Below are 17,585 nucleotides of genomic sequence, written 5' to 3'. Positions count from 1 at the left end.
TCGCCCACCCCAGCCCCACTTTCCAGCCGCTCTGCCTGCCCCTGCCTCCCCCCTCCACCGCCCTCACCACGCTGGCGGCTGGCACGCCTGTCCCCACGGGGATGTCCCCACCAAGGAGAAGCCACCCACGACCCTTACCTGGGTTTCGGAGAGGTTGAGCTGCCGCGCTAGCTCCGTCCTCTCCCTGCCCACCACGTACTGGCAGCGCTGGAACTCCAGCTCCAGGCGATAGAGCTGCTCCGCTGTGAAGGACGTCCGTGTCCGCTTGGGCCGGTCCAGGTCCAGACCCTTGGGGAGCACGATCTCCCGGATCGTCCCTTTGGCATCTGGGAGGGAAGCGGGGAGAAGGGCCGTCAGGAAAAAGTCTCCAGGGAGGAAAAAAGCTGGGCTGGGGAGGAAAGGGACGGGGGGGGGGGGAACCGGTGCAAAACAGACGTTACTGGGGGAGGAAAAGCTGGATTCAGCACCGGCTGCACCGTCAGGGCTGGTGTGAGCGTCCGGGCTCGCTGCAGGAGTAACTGTAAGAAATCCCATAGTTCGGTTGTCCCCTCTGGCCCCGAATGCTGCAAGTCTATAAACCTCCAGGGAACAGTAACAAGTCTTCATAATTTTTTTTTTTTTTTTTTAAGAGATAAATAGAAACCAAAAACTCTTTAAGGAAAACAGAGCGTTTAACCACAGAAATAATAGTTTCTGAAAGCCAGAAGCAGAAAACAGTTCTATACCAAGAAAGAGTTCAAATTAAAGATTTTTTAATTAAAAATATAATTTTTTTTTCTGTCCTTCCTTGGGAATACTGGAAAAAAATTTTATCTCTGTTACAATTCCCTTCTTTCCAGAATTATTCTCACTGAAGGAATATTTTCTTGAAAAGCAGCAGCTCCTACTTTGGGGCAGCTCTCTATTAAAGGACAAGTTTTGAAGTGCCGCACGCCCCGAGCCGCTCACGGCAGCGGATTGTACGAGGCCGGGACTGTCGCTGCCCACGCCTTGACGTGGAGAAACAAAAGCCGGAGGGTTCAGCTCCCACGTCAGCCCCGCACAGCCCCTTCCACGCCGCGGGATGCTGCCTGTGGCTCCTCCAAAGGAGCCAAAGGAGCCACAGCTTTACTTTCCACCGACAAAGGACGAGCTCTCCCAGAAAAATCCACGGAGCCCCTGAGGTGCCAGGAAGCCTGTCCCTGCTCCGTGGGCTGGGACGTGCCCCGACGGGCTCCGTGTGCCGGCTGCGGCGCCTGGTATTACAAAATGAGCCTTGGAAATTGCCCGCCAGGTTCCTGCCAGACCCCAAACCCCTCGTGCTCCCTGTCCCTTGTGCCGCCTTTCCTTAAGCACCAGCAACACCAGTGGAGAGCCCGGTTTGGGTGAGCCCTGGCTGCAGAGCTCCCTGTTTCCGCCCAGTGGCTTTCCTGCAGGTTAAAAACCAGCCACAGAAGCCGTACCGGGCAAGCAGCCCCGGTTCCAGGCCCTGCTTTCAGGGCTGCTGGCTCCAAAGCCCGGAGGGACCCGAGGTCCCCAGCAGCCCTGGCTGGAGGTAAGTTGCTTTCTCTCTTTCTGCCTGACTCAGGCGTGAAAGGATTATAAAATTGCTGGGGCAGGAAGGGGGGAAACAGTGAGGAGCAGCCTGGGAAGGGGTGATGGAGCTGGCGTGGGGGTGGTAGGAGCAGGGGAGCCAGCCCAGACTGGGAAGAGGGACCTCAATCCCAAAGCCGGTTTCGCACCGCTACATTGCGGTATGTGGCAGAGGTGCCGTCCCGGCAGGGCCAGCCCGCTCCAGGCTGGAGCACGGCACTGCAGGAGGCACCGGGGCCGCAGAGGGCTTGGGGAGGGCCAGGGTGGGAGAGGGTGCGGTGGGAGCAGGAGCACGGGCTCTGGTCCGTGCCCCAAAACTCCACTGGTGAGCACTGGGCTGTGGGAAAGGAAAGGGGTTGTAGGTGGATTGGAGGTATCTCTGGTAGGGTATCTCTGGTGGGATCAGGACGCCAGCCTGGGAACCATCTTGCGAGGGAAAGAGCATTTGCAGGGATGATGCCCGGACCACGTCCGCACTCCCGCATCTACGCCGCGGTCCCCCGACACAACAGCAGCCGGGGCTGCCAGCAAGGAGCAGCTAACAGAGACGCTTGTGCTTTCCAGCCGCAGCTGCATGTATCTGCCCCTCCGCCCTCGCCGCTCTGTACGGCGCTGCCGGCATTATTATGGGTATTATTTATTGTTATTTCCCCCCCTGGCAGCTGGGGCGTGGGGCGGGGGTAGTGGGCTGGGCACAGCACCGGAGGGAAGGGAAGGGAAGGGGGCACAGCCGGTGGTGCCAGCTCGGCAGGGGAGAGGCGAAGCCCCTCGCAGCCCCCGTGGCGCAGGCAGGTCGCAGCCCTATTGCGTGCCGCAGACCTTCCCCGCTGCCCGTTCGTGTGGGTTTTGGGGGTCCCACGGCCATCCCCCCATGCCAGGAAGGGGGAAAACACTGCCCTGCCTGAGGAACCCCCTCCTGAGAGCCTTCCCCCATCAGCCGCTGGATCCCAGACCCCCAACGCCCACCAGGTCCTGCTGCGGCTGCCCGGGGTTTTCCAGCAGCCCTTGGCCTCTCCAGTGGGGCCGTGGTGACAGGGTCTGCTCTTGGGGACCAGGCTACGCCTGATGGCAGCACATCCAGGACGAGGTCTGGGACTGAAATCCCCCGAAAGAGGTCTGGTGCCAAGGGGACCAACCTCTCCTCTGCCTGAGCAGCTAAATACGACGAGGCAGGACAGGCAGACATGGCCGGGGAGCAGGAAGGAAGGCGAACAGGCAGCAGCTTTGGGGCACTGACCCCCCCCGAGCTGGTGAACAGCGATTTTACAGCCCGCACACCCTCTGCGGCGCAGCAGGCCAGGAGGATCACATCCTGCACACCCACACACGCAGCGGAGCCGGGCAGACACAGATTCCCCCCCCCGTACACCCAGGGACACACCGCGCACGCCCGTGTGCAGGAGGGGCACCTCTCCCCCGCACGGGGACACACCGCGCACCCCCGTGTATATGGGGGCTGCTGCCCCGACACGGCTGCCGGGACATTTCTGGGGCGCACACCCGTCCTGCCGGCCCCGAACACGTACACCCATCCCTCTCCATGCCGAAGGCTGGTGCGGCCATGGTGGCACGCACGCCTCGGGACACACAGGAGCCCGCAGCCCTTCTCAGCGCACCCCAAACAGCACCGGGGTGTCCCCCTCGCCCCCCGGAGCTCCCCTCATCCGCCTGCACCCCCCGGGCACAGCGCTGGGGCAGCCCCGGGGAGGGGACCGGGAGGAGGGGGGTGAGCACCCCGAGATCTGCCCCCCCCTCCCCTTCCAGCTGCCCCACGATGCCAGCGGGACCAGCCCCGGAGCGGCCCGGCTCCTCCGGCGAGTCCTTGTCCCGTTAATCCCCGTTAACGGCAACCCCCGGGCCGTGCCCGCGTCCAACGGCACCCGCCAGCCCTGCCGCCTCGACGAGACGGGGATGGCCGCCTCCACGGGCATAGCCGCCCCGTCGCGGCGGCTGGAGGCTCCGTCTCTCACGGCCGGTACCCGGTACCGTGCCGTACCGGTGAGCGGACAGAGCCCGGCCGAGCCGGGGAACCCCCCCCCCACTCCTCCGCTCCCGGCGGTCCCAGGGCACGGAGGACCCCGCCGCTTCCCAACCGGCTCCCGCCGACGGGGGATGCTCCCCCGAGAGCCCCGTCCCCACTAAAGCCAGGGTGGGCGAGCACCGGGGATGGGCCGGAGCGGGCGGCAGCCCCGGGACAGCCGCTCCGGGCCGGGCAGCGCTGCGGCGGGGCCGTGGCTGGAAGGGGAAGACGCGGGGGGGGGGGGGGGGGGGGGGGGGGGGAGATATGGCCCCGCACCCCCGGGGCAGGCAGCGAGGGGGGAGAGGGGTCCTTGCGGCACCCGCTACCGGCTCACCCCGCGCCTGGGGGGAAATTAAAAATATTTTTAAATATTTAAAAAAAAAATTAAAAAAAAAAAACAAACAAACAACCCAAAACAACACCACTTTGCAGAAAATCAGCCTGCAGGCCCTTCCCTGGCACCGGCCGGTGCTCGGCACCGGGCCCTTTCCCTTCCCCGGGGGAGGGCTGGGAGCCGGGCGGGCCCGTGGCCCCGCAAACCGGGTCTCCCCACCGCGTTCCCCCCCCCCCCCCGCTTTATTTCGGCTCCGTTCCCCGTTTATTTTGCGGCGTTTCTCCCCGCCACCATTTTGTCCGCGCCGTGGCGGCTGCAGCAAGATGGTGAGACCGGCCGCTACCGGGCGAGGGTCCCCGGGGCCGGGAGTAAGCGGGGACCCTGCCCCGGGGTTGGGGACCGAGCCTCCCCCCCCGCCCCGCTCCCAGCCCCGGGCCCGTCGGGGCGGCCCCGGTAGGACCGAGCCCAAGGCGGAGGAGAGGCCTGACCCCGGCCTGACCCCGGCGGGGGCTGCGGCGGCCGGGCTCGGCCTCGGCGACCACCGAGGACCCGGGGACAACCCGGCCGGGACCCCGGGACCCGCTCCTGAGTGCTGCCCGCTCCCCCGCCGAGATGCCCCGGGGAGATTTTGGGCTGCGACAAGCCGGGTCGTCGGCGACAGGCGCCTATCGCGACAGCCGGGAAAGAGGCTTGGGTGGGCAGCGGGGCTCTTTGCAACCCGGCCGCCAACCGTTCCGCAGCCTCCGGGAGGGCCGGGATGCCCGAGCCGAGCCGTGCCAGGCCCCGTTCACGGCGAACGAGCCGGGGCCGCGGCTCCGGTCCCCGCCGCCCTGCCCTGCCCGAGCGCTGGGCTTGGGGCCAGGGCAAAAGGCCGGGCGGCCTCGGCCCCGCTCACCGAGCAGCCGCGGAGCTTCTCCGGGCTCCGGCTTGGGGAGCGGCGGCGGCGGGGAGGGGGGGGGGGAACGGACGCTGAACATCCCCAGCGCGGCCCCCGGGATGGAGCCGCGCTGCCGCCCCGGGAGCCCCGAGCCGGGGAGCGCTCGGCACCTGCCCGCCTGCCGCACCGCCGCCGAGGCACCCCAAACTTTCGGGGTTCGCCACAACCCAGGCTGGTCCCGGCGAGCCCCGGGCCGGCGGTGGGCTGAGGGCGGGCGGGCGGCGGGGTGGGATACGCCAGCTCCGGGTCCCGCCGTGCCCCGAGCCCCGGGCCGAGCCCGCCGCGTTCCCCCATCCCCGAGCGACCGAGTGATATTATAACGAGGGAAAAAAAAAATAAAAAAAATAAAAAAAATAGCCTCTACTCGCCGCCGCTCCATGACGCTTTTCTCCTGCGACAACGCTTTAAAAGCAAAGCTGATGCTTTCACCCCTCTCCCGCTGCCTGCACGTCCCCCCCGGCGGGACTCAGCCGGCCCGGGGGGTCCGGGGCTCCGCGGCTGCTTCCCGGGACCCCCGTTCGGCCCGCTGCGCCCGGCCGAGCCCGGCCTCTCGGCCGCAAACCGAGGCGGGCACGCACGGCGAGCCCGGCCGCGTTCCCGGGAACCGTACGGCAGAGCGGGCTGGGGGACCGGGCCCGGTCTCCACCGCACGGAGCGGAGCCGGGGGAAGCCGCGGCGGCGGGGCCGGCAGGCCGGAGCTCGCAGCCGGCCAGCGCCCGGGAACGGCCGGGGATGCGCTGGAAGCGGTGCCGGAGCGGGGGGGGGGGGGAGCATCCCCCATCCCGCTGCCACCCGGCCCCGGGGCGAGGAGCGGGGACCCGGCCGGCGGGGGCGAGCGCAGCCGGGAAGTGCCCCGGTGAGGGAAGCGGAGAGCGGGGGTCGGGGCCCGGGGACCCTGCCCGTACCTCGCACCAGGATGCGGCGGCAGTAGTCCGCCTCGCTGGTTCCCGACGGGCTCTCGCTGTCCGGGGCGCACTCCTTGGAGGAACCGGGGCTGACTGCCGACGTTCCCGGGATGTCCTTGAAGCCGCCGCCGCCGCCGCCGCTGCCGCCGCCTCCTCCTCCTCCTCCTCCGCCGCGCAAAGCGCTCTCCAGCTCCGCCCGGGTCGGCGCCTTCTCCCGGGCCCGCCCGGTGGCTGCGGGCTCGGCCAGCAGCACGGGGCTCCTGCCAGGCTCGGCCCCTCCATCGCTCATCCCTGCGGGCGCCGCGGCGGGATCAAACATCAGGAGGGAGGGAGGGAGAGAGAGAGAGAGACAGGGAGAGAGGAGGCAAGACTAGGCGGGGGGGGGAGGGGAGGGGAGCCCCCCCCACCTTCCCCAGACCCCTTCCCCTCCCCGCCCCTCCCCGACCCCCCCCAACCCCCCCCCCCCGGGGGCTCAGCGCCCTGGCAGAGCCGGGGGCACCGCGCCCCAGCTCACCCCCATGGCCGGGGACCGTCGTTCTCCCGCCTCTCCGCCGCGGAGCCGGCCCTCTCCCACCCGGGGGGGGGGGAGGTGGTGGGGAGGGGCGCTGGCGTTTAAAGCGTACACCCCTCCCCACTCCACCTGCCGGGGGTGGGGGGGGGGCGGCGGGACCCCTCGGGGCGTCCCGAGAGGGTGCGATGGGGTGTAAAAAGGAGTTAAAAACTTTGACAGGCGGCTGAGCCCCCCCACACACCCCCAGCTCCCCAGTTCCACCTCCCGCGGCACCTCGCTCCGGGCAAACTTCAGGCGCTCCGGCCGCAGCCGCTGCCCTTCCATGGAGAGCCGGTCCCGGTCCCGGTCCCGGCGGGGAGGCGGCGGGAGCGAGCGAAGGAGCCGCCGGTACCCAGGCTCGCCGCGCTGCGCTGGGATTCGCGTGCGGGGAAATCAATACCGGGAGATGGAGGAGGGCGGGGGGGGGGGGGGTGTGGGTGGAAGGATGATTTTAGGGGGGGGGGGAGGCGGAGGGGAGGCCGAGGGGAGGGAGCTGCGGAGGAAGCGGCCGGGGGTGGGACCGGGGAAGAAGACGGGGCCCTTATTCCTCCGGCCCGGCCCTCCCCCGCGCCGCCGCGCTCCTCTGCGCATCCCCCGGCCGCCGCCGGAGCCGGGAGCGGGCGGCCGAGCCTCCGCCGCGGCGGGGAGCGGCTCGGGGGGGGGGGGGGGAGGCGGTGGGAGGAAAGGAGCGATTTTAAATTAACGGCCCGGCACAGACGCAATTTCCTGCTCTCCCGGTCCGTGATACCGATTGGTAAACAAAGAACCCCTCGGCGGCCGCTGCCCAGCCCCGGGAGTGCGGGCAGCGCGGCGGCAGGGCCGGGCACGGCTGGGGGCGGCGGCTCCGGCTCCGGCTCCCGCGGCGGGGGTGCCCTCTTCTCAGGGGGGGTTCACCCGCGGGGACCCCCGCCTGGGCGGAGAAGGGCCAGCCGAGATGGAAGCGAATAAAGAAATAACCCGGCCCCGGCTCTGCTCCCCTCACCCCCCCATCCCCGGGGTGCCCGCGCCCCTCCGGGCCGGGCGGGGGGGCTCCGGCCCCTCTTGCCCACGTTACCCCGCAGTCCGGTAGTCCGAGGGTCCCCGCTGCTACCGGCGTTACCCCACCGCCTCCCCGGGATCGGGCAGCGGGGGAGCCCCGAAACCCCCCTGCTCCGGCACAGCCGCTCCCGGCAGCCGCGGCCCCCCCCGGCCCGGCTCCGGCACCGGGACCGAGGCGAGCGGCTCCCCGTGCCCAGCCGGGGCGGACGGGCCCCCGGGCGGCCTCCCCAGGCCGGGGGTCCCGGGCAGCTTCCCCCCCGCCCCGGCCTTCCCCCCCCCCCCTCCCCCGGTGGGCTCCGTTCCGCCGCTCTCTGCAACGGGGCAAAACCCGGCGGAAAAGCGGCGGCAGCGATGCTTCACCTCGGGGGAGCGGGCGGGGGCGGCGGCACCCCTCTTCGTCTTGCCCCGAATCCCCTCAAATCGAAGCGGTTGTAATGACGGTGGATTAAAAATAAATAAATTAGCTGTTAATCCAATTGCCGAGAGCCCAGCATCCCCGAGAGCTCAATCCCCAGCGACCGGGACACACCGGGGCTCCAAACCCCCCCGACACCCACCCGGGCTCTGCCGCTCCCGCAACCCGATGCTGCCCGGGGCTGCGGCGGGCTCGGCCGGAGCTGGGGTGTCCCGGAGGGGTCTCGGTCCGGCCCGGTTTCCCGGAGGGAGAGCCCGGTCGAGGCAGAAGGCGCCCGGGTCGGAGACGAGGAGTTCAAGGCCTCCAAATTTGCCCTTGGTCTGGGGTGGGCCCCGAGTGTCCGTGTCTGCGGCAGCCTGTGCCCATCCCTGAAATAACGGGAACAGCGTGGAGCAAATCAAAATAGATTAAGGAAAAAAATAAAAGAAAAAAAAAAAGAAAGAAAAGAAAAAAAAAGAAAAGAAAAAAGATAAGAAAAGAAAAAATAAAAGGAAAAAAGAAAAGAAAAGAAAAAGAAAAGAAAGGAAAAAATAAAAGGAAAAAATAAAAGGAAAAAATAAAAGGAAAAAATAAAAGTAAAAAGTAAAATAAAATGAAAGGAAAAAATAAAAGAAAATGAAAGAAAAAAGAAAATAAGCAAACGAAAAAGGCAGAGCAGGGGGAGAGCGGGGAGCCGGGACGCGGCCGGGCGGGCGTGGAGCGAGGGCCGAGCCGGCTCCGCGAAGGGTCGGTGCCCCCCGCCCGCACCCTCGGCTCGGCGGGACCGGGACGGGCGAGCGGGGCGCGGCGGCGGGATGGAGCCTCCGGTTCTGGCTAGGAGCTGACGGCGGCAACCGGTTCCCCGCTCCCGGTTCCCGGCTCCCGGAGCTGCGGCAAGGCCGGGCCGGGGCCGGGCAGCCGGGCTCCGCTCTCCCCCGCCACCGGGCCCGGCTGGAGGCTGGTTCATATCGTGACATTGGCAAAGGATTCATCAAGAAAAACAAGAAAAATAATCACGACCCAAAACCGCCCATCCGAGAGGCCGTGCCCGGCGGTCACGCGTGGGGAAGGGCTCCGGGCCGGTCTCCAGCGGGGAAAGCGGAGGGCACCCGCCGTCCGGGAGCTGCTGTAACGAAATATCCCCCCCTCCACCGAGCCCCGGCACCGAGCGGCGGCCCGGGCCGCGGTACAACCGGGCGAGAAGCGGCCCCGGAGCCCGGTCAGCCCCCCCACGGGCCCCGCCGCGCCTCCCCCCCACCCCCCACGGGCTCCTGCTCTCTTACTGCTGTTTTTCTCGTTCTAGCATTAAGGATAGCGATAAGGGCTTTGCTGCGGGTGGGTCTGAGCTTGCGGGGGAGCCGGGGAAGGGCAGGGCCCGGGTGGGAGCCGGCGCTGCCGCTCCCGGGAAGCGAAGGCGAGGGGATCCACCCGCGCAGCGTGGAGCGGAGCCACGGCAGCCTCGGCCTGACCTGCCTTGTCCTCATAAATAATAATAGTAATAACGGTAATAAAGAATTATGCTGCTTTTTCCCATTATATCATTATTACTGTCGTTGATTTTGTTGTTATTACCGTTGTTGTTGTAGTTATTATTATTATTACCGTTATTCTTGTGGTTATTGTTATTATTGTTGTTATTATTATTGCTATAGGTGTTATTATTCTTACGGCTATTTTTTCTCTCTCTCTCGGGCCGTGCGGAGCAGAATCCAGCCCGGGGAAGGCCGGCCCGGGGTGGGGGGGCCGCGCTCGCCCGGAGCAGCCCCGTTTTCAGCGGCCCCTCGCTGGCTCCCGACACCGACGCTCGCCCGCTGCCACCCCCGCCGAGCCCCCCCGGGGCCCTCCCGAGCCGCCTCCCCGCTCCCCCCCCTCCCCGCCCCGCTCCCGGAGCGGTGAAGGGCTGAAAAAACCCAATATTCCCGCATTTTTCCCGGTTTATACCCTGGCGAAGGGGCCCCGAGCACCCCCCGGCTCGCTGGAAACGAAGGTAACGCAGGGCCGGCTGCGTGCCCGCCCGGTTCGGCACGGTTCAGCTCGGCTTGGCTGGGCTGGGCTCGGCTAGGCTGGGCTCGGCTAGGCACGGCTCGGTGCGGCCGCGTTTATCCGGGCCCACGGTCCACGCCGGCGGCCTGCGGGCCCGTGGGCCCGGTCTGCGGGGGGCGAGGGGGGCGGGGGGTGTCCACCGGGAGGGAAAACACGGGGGGACTGTGCAGGGACACGGGGTAATCGTGCACGGACACGGGGGAGCCGTGCACGGTCACGGGTAAACGTGCACAGACACGGGGGGACTGTGCAAGGACACGGGGGAGCCTTGCGAAAACACGGGGGGGACTGTGCACAGACACGGGTAGACGTGCACGAACACGGGGGACTGTGCACGGACACGGGGGAGCCGTGCAAAAGCATGCGGTAAACGTGCATGGACGCGGGGAGCCGTGCGAAAACACGGGGGGGACAGTGCACGGATATGGGTAGACGTGCACGGACACGGGGGGACTGTGCACGGACACGGGTAAATGTGGATGGACACGGGGGAGCCGTGCATAGACACGGGGTACACGTGCACGGACACGGGGGAACTGTGCACGGACATGGGGTAAACGTGTGTGGACACGGGGTAAATGTGCAAGGACACGAAGTAAACGTGCACGGACACGGGGGAGCCGTGCACGAACACGGGAGAAACGTGCACGGATACAGTGTAACTGTGCACGGACGCTGTCAATGTGCGTGGATACAGCGTAGGTGTGCACGGACCCAGTGTAACGGTGCACGGGCACGGGTGAGTGTGCACGCACCCAGTGTAACGGTGCACGGACACGGGTGGGTGTGCACGGACCCAGTGTAACGGTGCACGGGCACGGGTGGGTGTGCACGGACACAGCGTAACCGCCAGCAGATAACGGTGTACGTGTGCAGGGTCCCCGCGGGGCTGCAGCTGAGGGTGCACCCCTCTGCAGCGCTGCGGTGCATGTTGCCACGGCCGAGCGTGGGTCGCTGCCCCGGGGACACCCCCGGGGACCCCCCCAGGGACACCCCCGCCGATCCCGGCCGGGCCCCGGGGCTGCTCGCCGGGACAAGCGGGGACCGGGCGGCCTCGGCGGGTTCGCCCGCCGCGGGCTCCGGCGGCTGCTCCGGGGACGCCACCGAGGGCAGAGGATGGAGGGGAGCGCTGGGGGGGCCGGGGGCACCCCCTCGTCCCGGGGCCCTCTCAGGGGTGCCCAGCCCCGATGTGCCCCCCCCCCGGTCCCCCGGCAGCGCTGATTTCGTTAGCGGAGCCGGCTGTCCCGGGGAGCCCAGGGTGGCCCCGGGAGCGGGCGGGCGGGGGGCACCCTTCCCCGGGGGGGGGGGGACACCCCTCCCCGGGCCGCGGCCGCCCCACGCTTCGCCGGGCTCCCCCGTGGGTGGGTGCGCTCCCCACGGCCCGGCCCGCCCGGCCCCGCCGCGCCTGCTCGGATAAAACGAAATCAAACGAAATCAAACGAAATCAGGGCGGGCCGGTAGCACAACCCCCCCTGGCACGGCTGCTCCGACACCCCGGCAGTGACCGAGCCCGCCGGGAACGGGGGGTCCCCCTCCAGCACCCCGGCCCGGCGAGCAGCACCTCCTCCCCCGGGGCTCCCCGCCTCAAACGAGTCCGCAGCGGCGGGGCCACCTCCACACGGGGAGCGGCGGGGTCCGGGGACCCCAAATCCTTCCCCGCTCCTGAGTCCCCGCTCCTGGGATCTCCTCCTCTGGCATCCCTGCTCCTGGGACCCCGCTCCTGGGACCCCACTCCTGGGATCTCCTCCTCTGGCATCCCTGCTCCCGAGACCCCGCTCCCAGCATCCTCTCCCCCAGCATCCTGATTTCTGGGATCCCTTCTCCCACCTCATCTCTGCGATCCCGGCTCCTGGGGTGCCCACTTCAGGGATCCCAGCTCCAGGGACCCTGCTCCTGGGGTCTTGGCCCTAGGATCCCTGCTCCCAGCATCCCTGCTCCGGCCAGTCCCGCTCCTGGCACGGCGGTGCGGTGGTCCCGGCAGAGGCCTGGCCCCGGAGAGCCCCGCAGCCCAGCGCTCGCCCGGCCCCAGCCCGGAGCATCCTGCCAGCTCCAGCTCGGGATAATTAAAGAAAATAATCACTGGGGGGGGGAAGAGAAGAGCTCAGAGGGACACGGGGCAGAGTGCAGAGCTGAAAGAAATAGCACTAGCACCCCCCACCCCCCCACCCCCACCCCCCAGACCCCCACGGCGCAGGGTGGACCCCCAGACCATGGCTTGAGGGAGGGAGGTGTGATAGCTTGGCTGTGTCCCCCAGCACCCCCAGCACCCCCAGCTCTGCCACACGCAGAGGCTGTTATCGGTGCCTCAGTTTACCCTCCCCAGGTGTGCACAGGACCCGTGGGGAAGGTGGCATGGCTGCAGGCCCCCCCCGCCCCCAGCTCTGGCTGCATCCCACTGCTGGGGAGCCTGGCACAGCTGGTGCCACCCCCGCAGCGAAGGCTGGAGGCACACGGGTGTCCACAGACCAGTGTCTTCACTGGAAACATCCACAGCAGAGCCCAGACCAACAAGGGACGTGGAGCCACCAGCTGCAAAGAGCCTCCCGGGCACTGGGATGGCACCCGAAAGGGGAGGCGAGGAGAAGGAGGACGAAGAGACCTCGGGGCTCGGCTTCTCCGAAGTGCAGTCGCAGGTTATTCTGCACCACGAGATGCTGCTCAGCGTTCACAGGCTCCAGTTTCTGCTTCTTGTGCTCCCTCCCTGCCCTCCGGCTGCTCCCAGCCCCGGCGTCTCGCCCTCCCGGCCGAGGCAGGCACGCAGTGAGGGCAAGCGGGGCTGCGGGGACAGGCGGGTGACAAGGTGTCGGCGCTGTGGGCACACCGCGTGCCGCCAGGTGCGTGGAGCAGGGTGCGATCGCAGCCCCGGGGACCTGCTACCGTGTTTTGATCACCTCGACCTTTCCAGTTTCCCCAGCTCCTGCTCTGCTGGAAACTTCCCTCCCCCCAGACCCTCAGGGTCCCCCAGGACACTCACTGTGGGTCCCCCACCACACTCGCCCGGCACCCCACAGCCACTGCGTCCCCCCTGGGCTGGCTGCTTCCCAGGAGGGGGGAATGGGCTCCAAACCACTGTTTCATCCCCCGGGCACCCATCCCCGCCGCACACAGGCAATTCCAGCTAATGAGCATCAAATTAACGTAGTTGGGGGCCTTGTTGCACCTCGTCTGTGGAGCCCCGGGGTGCTCCTGGGGGTTCGGGTTCCCGCAGTGGCCCCGGCTGAGCTGATGACCCCAACAGACAAGGGGGGCCCCAAGGGACCCCGATAAACCTCCGCTGCTGTCAGGAGGAGCAGTGGGGTCCCAACGGCGTGCAGGCAGCACCGGGGCTCTGCGCTGGGGCTGGGGATGCTCCGGCAGCCTCCGTGGGACAGACACTCCCAGATTCCCGTGGGTTTACGGGGTGAAGAGAAGAAGGAAGGGGGTTCCTGGGGGGCTGGGCAGGACCGGGCCAACCCTCACAGCCACGGGAGGGCAGAGACCAGCCCTTCCTCCTGGTTCCCACGGCACGTGGGTGTTCGGTGCGGGTTAAGGGGAGTGCAGAGGGTCTGTGGGGCTCAGCGAGGCTGGGGCTGGTGACCCCCGTCCCCTCCACCCCACCGGTCCCAGCCCAGCCCCTGCATGACCGCAGCCACGAAGTGCAGCCACGTGCTGGGAACCGGGCAGCGTGTGTGACACGGGGATGGGGGGGGGGTGTCTGTCCGGCCACCCAGCCACCCCCGCCTGTGTCCATCACCGCTGACTCGGGCCCAAACGGGAGCGTCAGGTGGGGATGGCCCCGCGGGGTGGCCCACCGCGGCCGCCAAGCCTTGCTGCCACCAGCCCGCAGCTAGCGGCAACCTACAGATCATTGATGACGATGGCGAGGAAGAAGCGGGATGGACTTAGCAGATGTTACGGAGAGTGCTGAAACTCGGGGAAGGAGAACGTGAGAAGCACCAGTGCTGGGATGGAGGAGAGGTGGCCCTGGCCAGGGATGCCCTCGGGGCAGGCTGGGGATGTTGCCCGCTTGGAGTAGGGGGGTTTGGCTGCCAACGGTTTGGGTTTGGGGGTAAATCCTGGGAAATGCAGAGGCATCACGAGGTGGGCAGCACGGCATTGCCCTACGTCTCTCCTCTTGGCAGCACAGCAGCACCCCTTCATCCCGCGCCACCGGGACCGACCTGCCGGGCTGGCGTTGTTCAGAGCCGATCCCGCCGCAGGGACCGAGGCCCAGGGCAGGGGTGAGGGCCACATCTGCACAGGGACATCACGCCACTGCTCACACGGAGCGGGTGGGCTCGTTTCCTGACCAAAGGGGGCCTTTGAGCCCGGCAAGCCAGCAACAATCATCGCAAGAGCCATCAGCATCGCTGTCGTGCTGAAGCCGGCCGGGCTCACGTTTGTGGACAGCTCTGCCGGCACAAAGCGAGGGCAACGAGCCCAGCCTTGTGTGTGCCCCGAGATCACCCTCGCCGCCAGCGCCGGGTGCATTTCAGCCGTCCCCAGGATTACTGCAACCAGCAAATCAAAGCGTGCACTAATTTATCCAAGGAGAAATGCCTAGCACATTTCTGCAAGGTCCTCTGCCCGATGGCAAATCCGTGGCCTCCAGTTCACCTTCTGACCTGCCCTTATTCCCTTGCTCTGCCTTTAAACCATGTGACGGGAGGATTTGGCTTAACGTGTGTCGCTCCAGAAGGAAAAGAGGAGAAGGAGCTCAGAGGGCCGGGAGGTAATCGCTGGCTCCCTGCCCATGGCGCAGGGGCATTCCTGCAGCTGTGGGGCTGGATTAAGGCGGGCGCACTCCCCGGTCCTCTCCCAAACCCTGCTGCTTGCTGCTCCCCACGTCTCCAAGCCCCTCCACGCGGGTCAGGGCAGGCAGTTTGCAGAGGTTTAGCATTACAGAAGCAATCCCTCGGCTCTCCATCGGTGCTGCCCGGTGCCTGCCCCATCCTGCCCACAGCCTGTCTCTGTGCTGCCCTTGCTCCAGGTTGGATGTAGGTCCTGTAACTGGTGGGACCTTCCCCGCACCCTCTTCTCTGCACCCCCAGGGACCAGGCTGCACCGGTTGCGCTGCTGGGGAAGAGCCGGCATCTGGCATGGCCAGCCGGCAGCAGCTCACGGGGCCCGATGTGTGCATGCCAGCCGGCAACATCTGCCCCGGCCCCCCCAGCAAGTGTGCCAGCCGGAGCTGCCCGGCCACCCCGGGGGGTTTGGGCAAGAATGAATTAACTTCAGGCTGGGGAGATGCGGGAGGGAGGGAATAGATGCACGCGGGGACCCTTCACGAAGCCCGGGGCTCGGTCGGGAGGCGGCGAGCAGCGTGGGCGCAGGTGGTGGAGGAGGAGGCTGGTTCGGCGGCGGTGGGGTTGGAGGGCTCTGCCACGGAGGTACCTTGAAAAGGTGATTTCCAGCCGGAGGGATCGACCTGCCCAGGTCACCCGGCTCCATCCGAACTCATCCGTCTGCGCTTGCGGTTTAGCAGACGACGGAGGTTTAACCTCGCTGCCGCCAGATGCTCTGAGGGATCTCAAGCGAGGAGGCAGCGGCTGCTGCAACGAGCCGGGGAGGGGGATGCTTGCTGCCACCCTGCCTGCCACCCTGTCTGCCACCCGTGGGCTCAGCGCCGCTCCCATCCCATCCCATCCCATCCCATCCCATCCCCATCCCCATCCCCATCCCCAGAGCACACACAGACACAAGCTGAGGCCACGGGAGCAAAGCCAGCCCCTCACTCGGAGAGCACAGGGCCTTGCGGGGTGCTCAGGGGGGTGCACCCGGGGGTCACTGTATGGAGCTAACCCCCTCAAACTGGCGTTTCCGTCTCCCAGTGCAGAAAATAGGGTGCCTGAGCCCCTGGCTGGTGTCAATTGGTGTTATGTGCCTGCGGCGGAGCAGGTACCTGCCGGCAGGAATTGCTTTTGGAAGTCTTGTGCCGAATGCTTCTGAATGGCTGCTCTGAAGCCAGGGGACCTGGTCACCGACTGGGTCCCCAGCATCATCCCCCTCAGCCACGGCTGAGTCCCCAGCCAGCACCAGTCCCTCAGCTCCCCATCCCAGTGCTGCGAGCAGGGGCAGCTCTGCCAGGGTCACTCCTGCCCAGTGCCAGGTCCGAGCCCTGGCCCAGTTCTGCTCCCCGCACCGTCGGCGTTGCCCCTCGCTGCCGGCCCGGCTCTAGGGAGGTTTTGGCTGCCCGGGCGTGGGGATTTGGGCACCTCCCAGGGCAGGAAAGCGCTGCTGCGGCATTGCACCCCGAGTCCCGTCGCCAGCCCAGGTCATAAGGTGGGCTGGGGACCTCCCGAGGTCTCGGCTGCCACCCTCTGCTCCGAGGGCAAACCGCTCAGGTCAGCTTGCTCGGGTCCTTGTCCTGCCAGGTTTCGGATACCCCAGGGACGGAGGTAGCACAGCCTTTCCAGACCCCGGTTCCCATGTTAACCACGCTCGCAGTGAAGGGTTATTTTTCCTTGTATCAAATCAGCCTTTTGATTTTTGCAGCTTGTGTCCTTTGCCCCGCTCCCGTCACTGTGCTCCCCAGGGAAGGGGTTGGCTCCATCTCCTCCCTAACCCACCTTCCCCCAGCTGTGGGGCGGCAGTGAGGTCCCCAACTGTCCCCATTGCCGCTCAGCCCCCCCTCTCCCAGCCCCTCCACCACCTCACCCCGCTTTGTGGGCATTTCTCCGGGGCTGGGAGCCCCCGGCAGCACAGGGAACCGTGGGGCCAGCCCCAGTGCCGGGCAGGGGGAGGCATCACTGCCCTGCACTCACATGGGGCACCCAGCCCCGCATCCCAACCTCGTCCTTCCTCCCTGAACGACCCCAGCGAGCACCCACGGGGGTGTGCTGCTGGAGGGGGCTCCCTGACCCCCTCCCTGCTGCGCCATGTCCGGCTGCCACCAGCCCTGGTCCTGCCACCCTGCCTGGGGACTGCGGGAGGGATGGGGATGGGGACAGGGATGGGGACAGGGATGGGGACAGGGACAGCCTCCCCGCATGCAGCCCTCCCGTGAGCTGAGGGGTTCCCTGCTCTCACCCTGGGCACGGGCGCAGGGGGATATTGCGTGTCTGCTGGTGAAACTCCTTCCCTGGAGCGCTGCTGTCCCACCAGCCCTGCACCCGTGGGACCGTCCTGCCTGGCTGACCCTGCTCACGCAGGGGAAGAGGCTGCACCGCCGGTGAGACACGGCACCGGGAGCCACGGCACTGGGAGCCGCAGCACGGGGAGGATGCACCCGAGGAGGATGAGGGTCTGTGCAATCCAGAGAGCTGAGCAAGAGGGAGATTAGCTAGAAATATGGCTGGTAGCTCAGTAAGTTTGAGCGCGGGGAGCTGGAGGGGTGGGGGGGATAGCTGGCTGGCTGGCTGGCGCGGGTGCTGGCTGTCTCTCCCACGGCCCACGGGAACGGCAGCACGCTCCTTCGGTGCACGAACAGGAGCAGCAGCACAGGAGGATAAGGGGGGATTAAGCACCCACGTGAGCTGAGCATCGCTCCCGAGCCATGCTGGGGAAGCTCCAGCTCCATGCTCCAAAGCACCGGCCGGCTGCACACCCACGGCCGAGCCCCTGTCCGGCAGCGTCCGGCGGCGAGGCGGCCGCAGAGTGACATCTAACGGCAGCGGGCCGGGAGGGGACACGGCCCAGCAGCCACCTTCCTCGCTGGGGGCTGCAACCTCTGGACATGAAGCCCTCCCGCGGCCCCCAGCCCCAGCTCCCCTCCGGCAGCACGGAGCTGACAGGACGGGGCTCCTGCTTGTCTCCCACCTCTTCCCGGGCACCGAGGGGACACGTTTGGCCTGGGGACACCTCTGCCCTCCTG

The 17,585-nt window shown here is 67.3% G+C and overlaps 1 protein-coding gene across 1 annotated transcript in view; it reads right to left on the bottom strand.

Moving 5' to 3' along the window:
* Positions 1 to 16,387, bottom strand: part of VAX2 (ventral anterior homeobox 2) — a 34,204-nt gene extending 17,817 nt beyond the window's left edge. Inside the window, 4 exon segments of the mRNA XM_050895464.1 lie at positions 139 to 326; positions 5,769 to 5,908; positions 6,521 to 6,689; positions 16,342 to 16,387. Of these exon segments, the coding sequence (XP_050751421.1) occupies positions 139 to 326; positions 5,769 to 5,908; positions 6,521 to 6,689; positions 16,342 to 16,387 (543 nt within the window).
* Between the last annotated feature and the right edge of the window lie 1,198 nt (positions 16,388 to 17,585).

This window comes from Gymnogyps californianus, chromosome 4, assembly GCF_018139145.2.
Source record: "Gymnogyps californianus isolate 813 chromosome 4, ASM1813914v2, whole genome shotgun sequence".
Taxonomy (NCBI): domain Eukaryota; kingdom Metazoa; phylum Chordata; class Aves; order Accipitriformes; family Cathartidae; genus Gymnogyps; species Gymnogyps californianus.
Note: the sequence above shows the minus strand (reverse complement) of the source record. Positions and strands in the feature narration are given on the sequence as shown.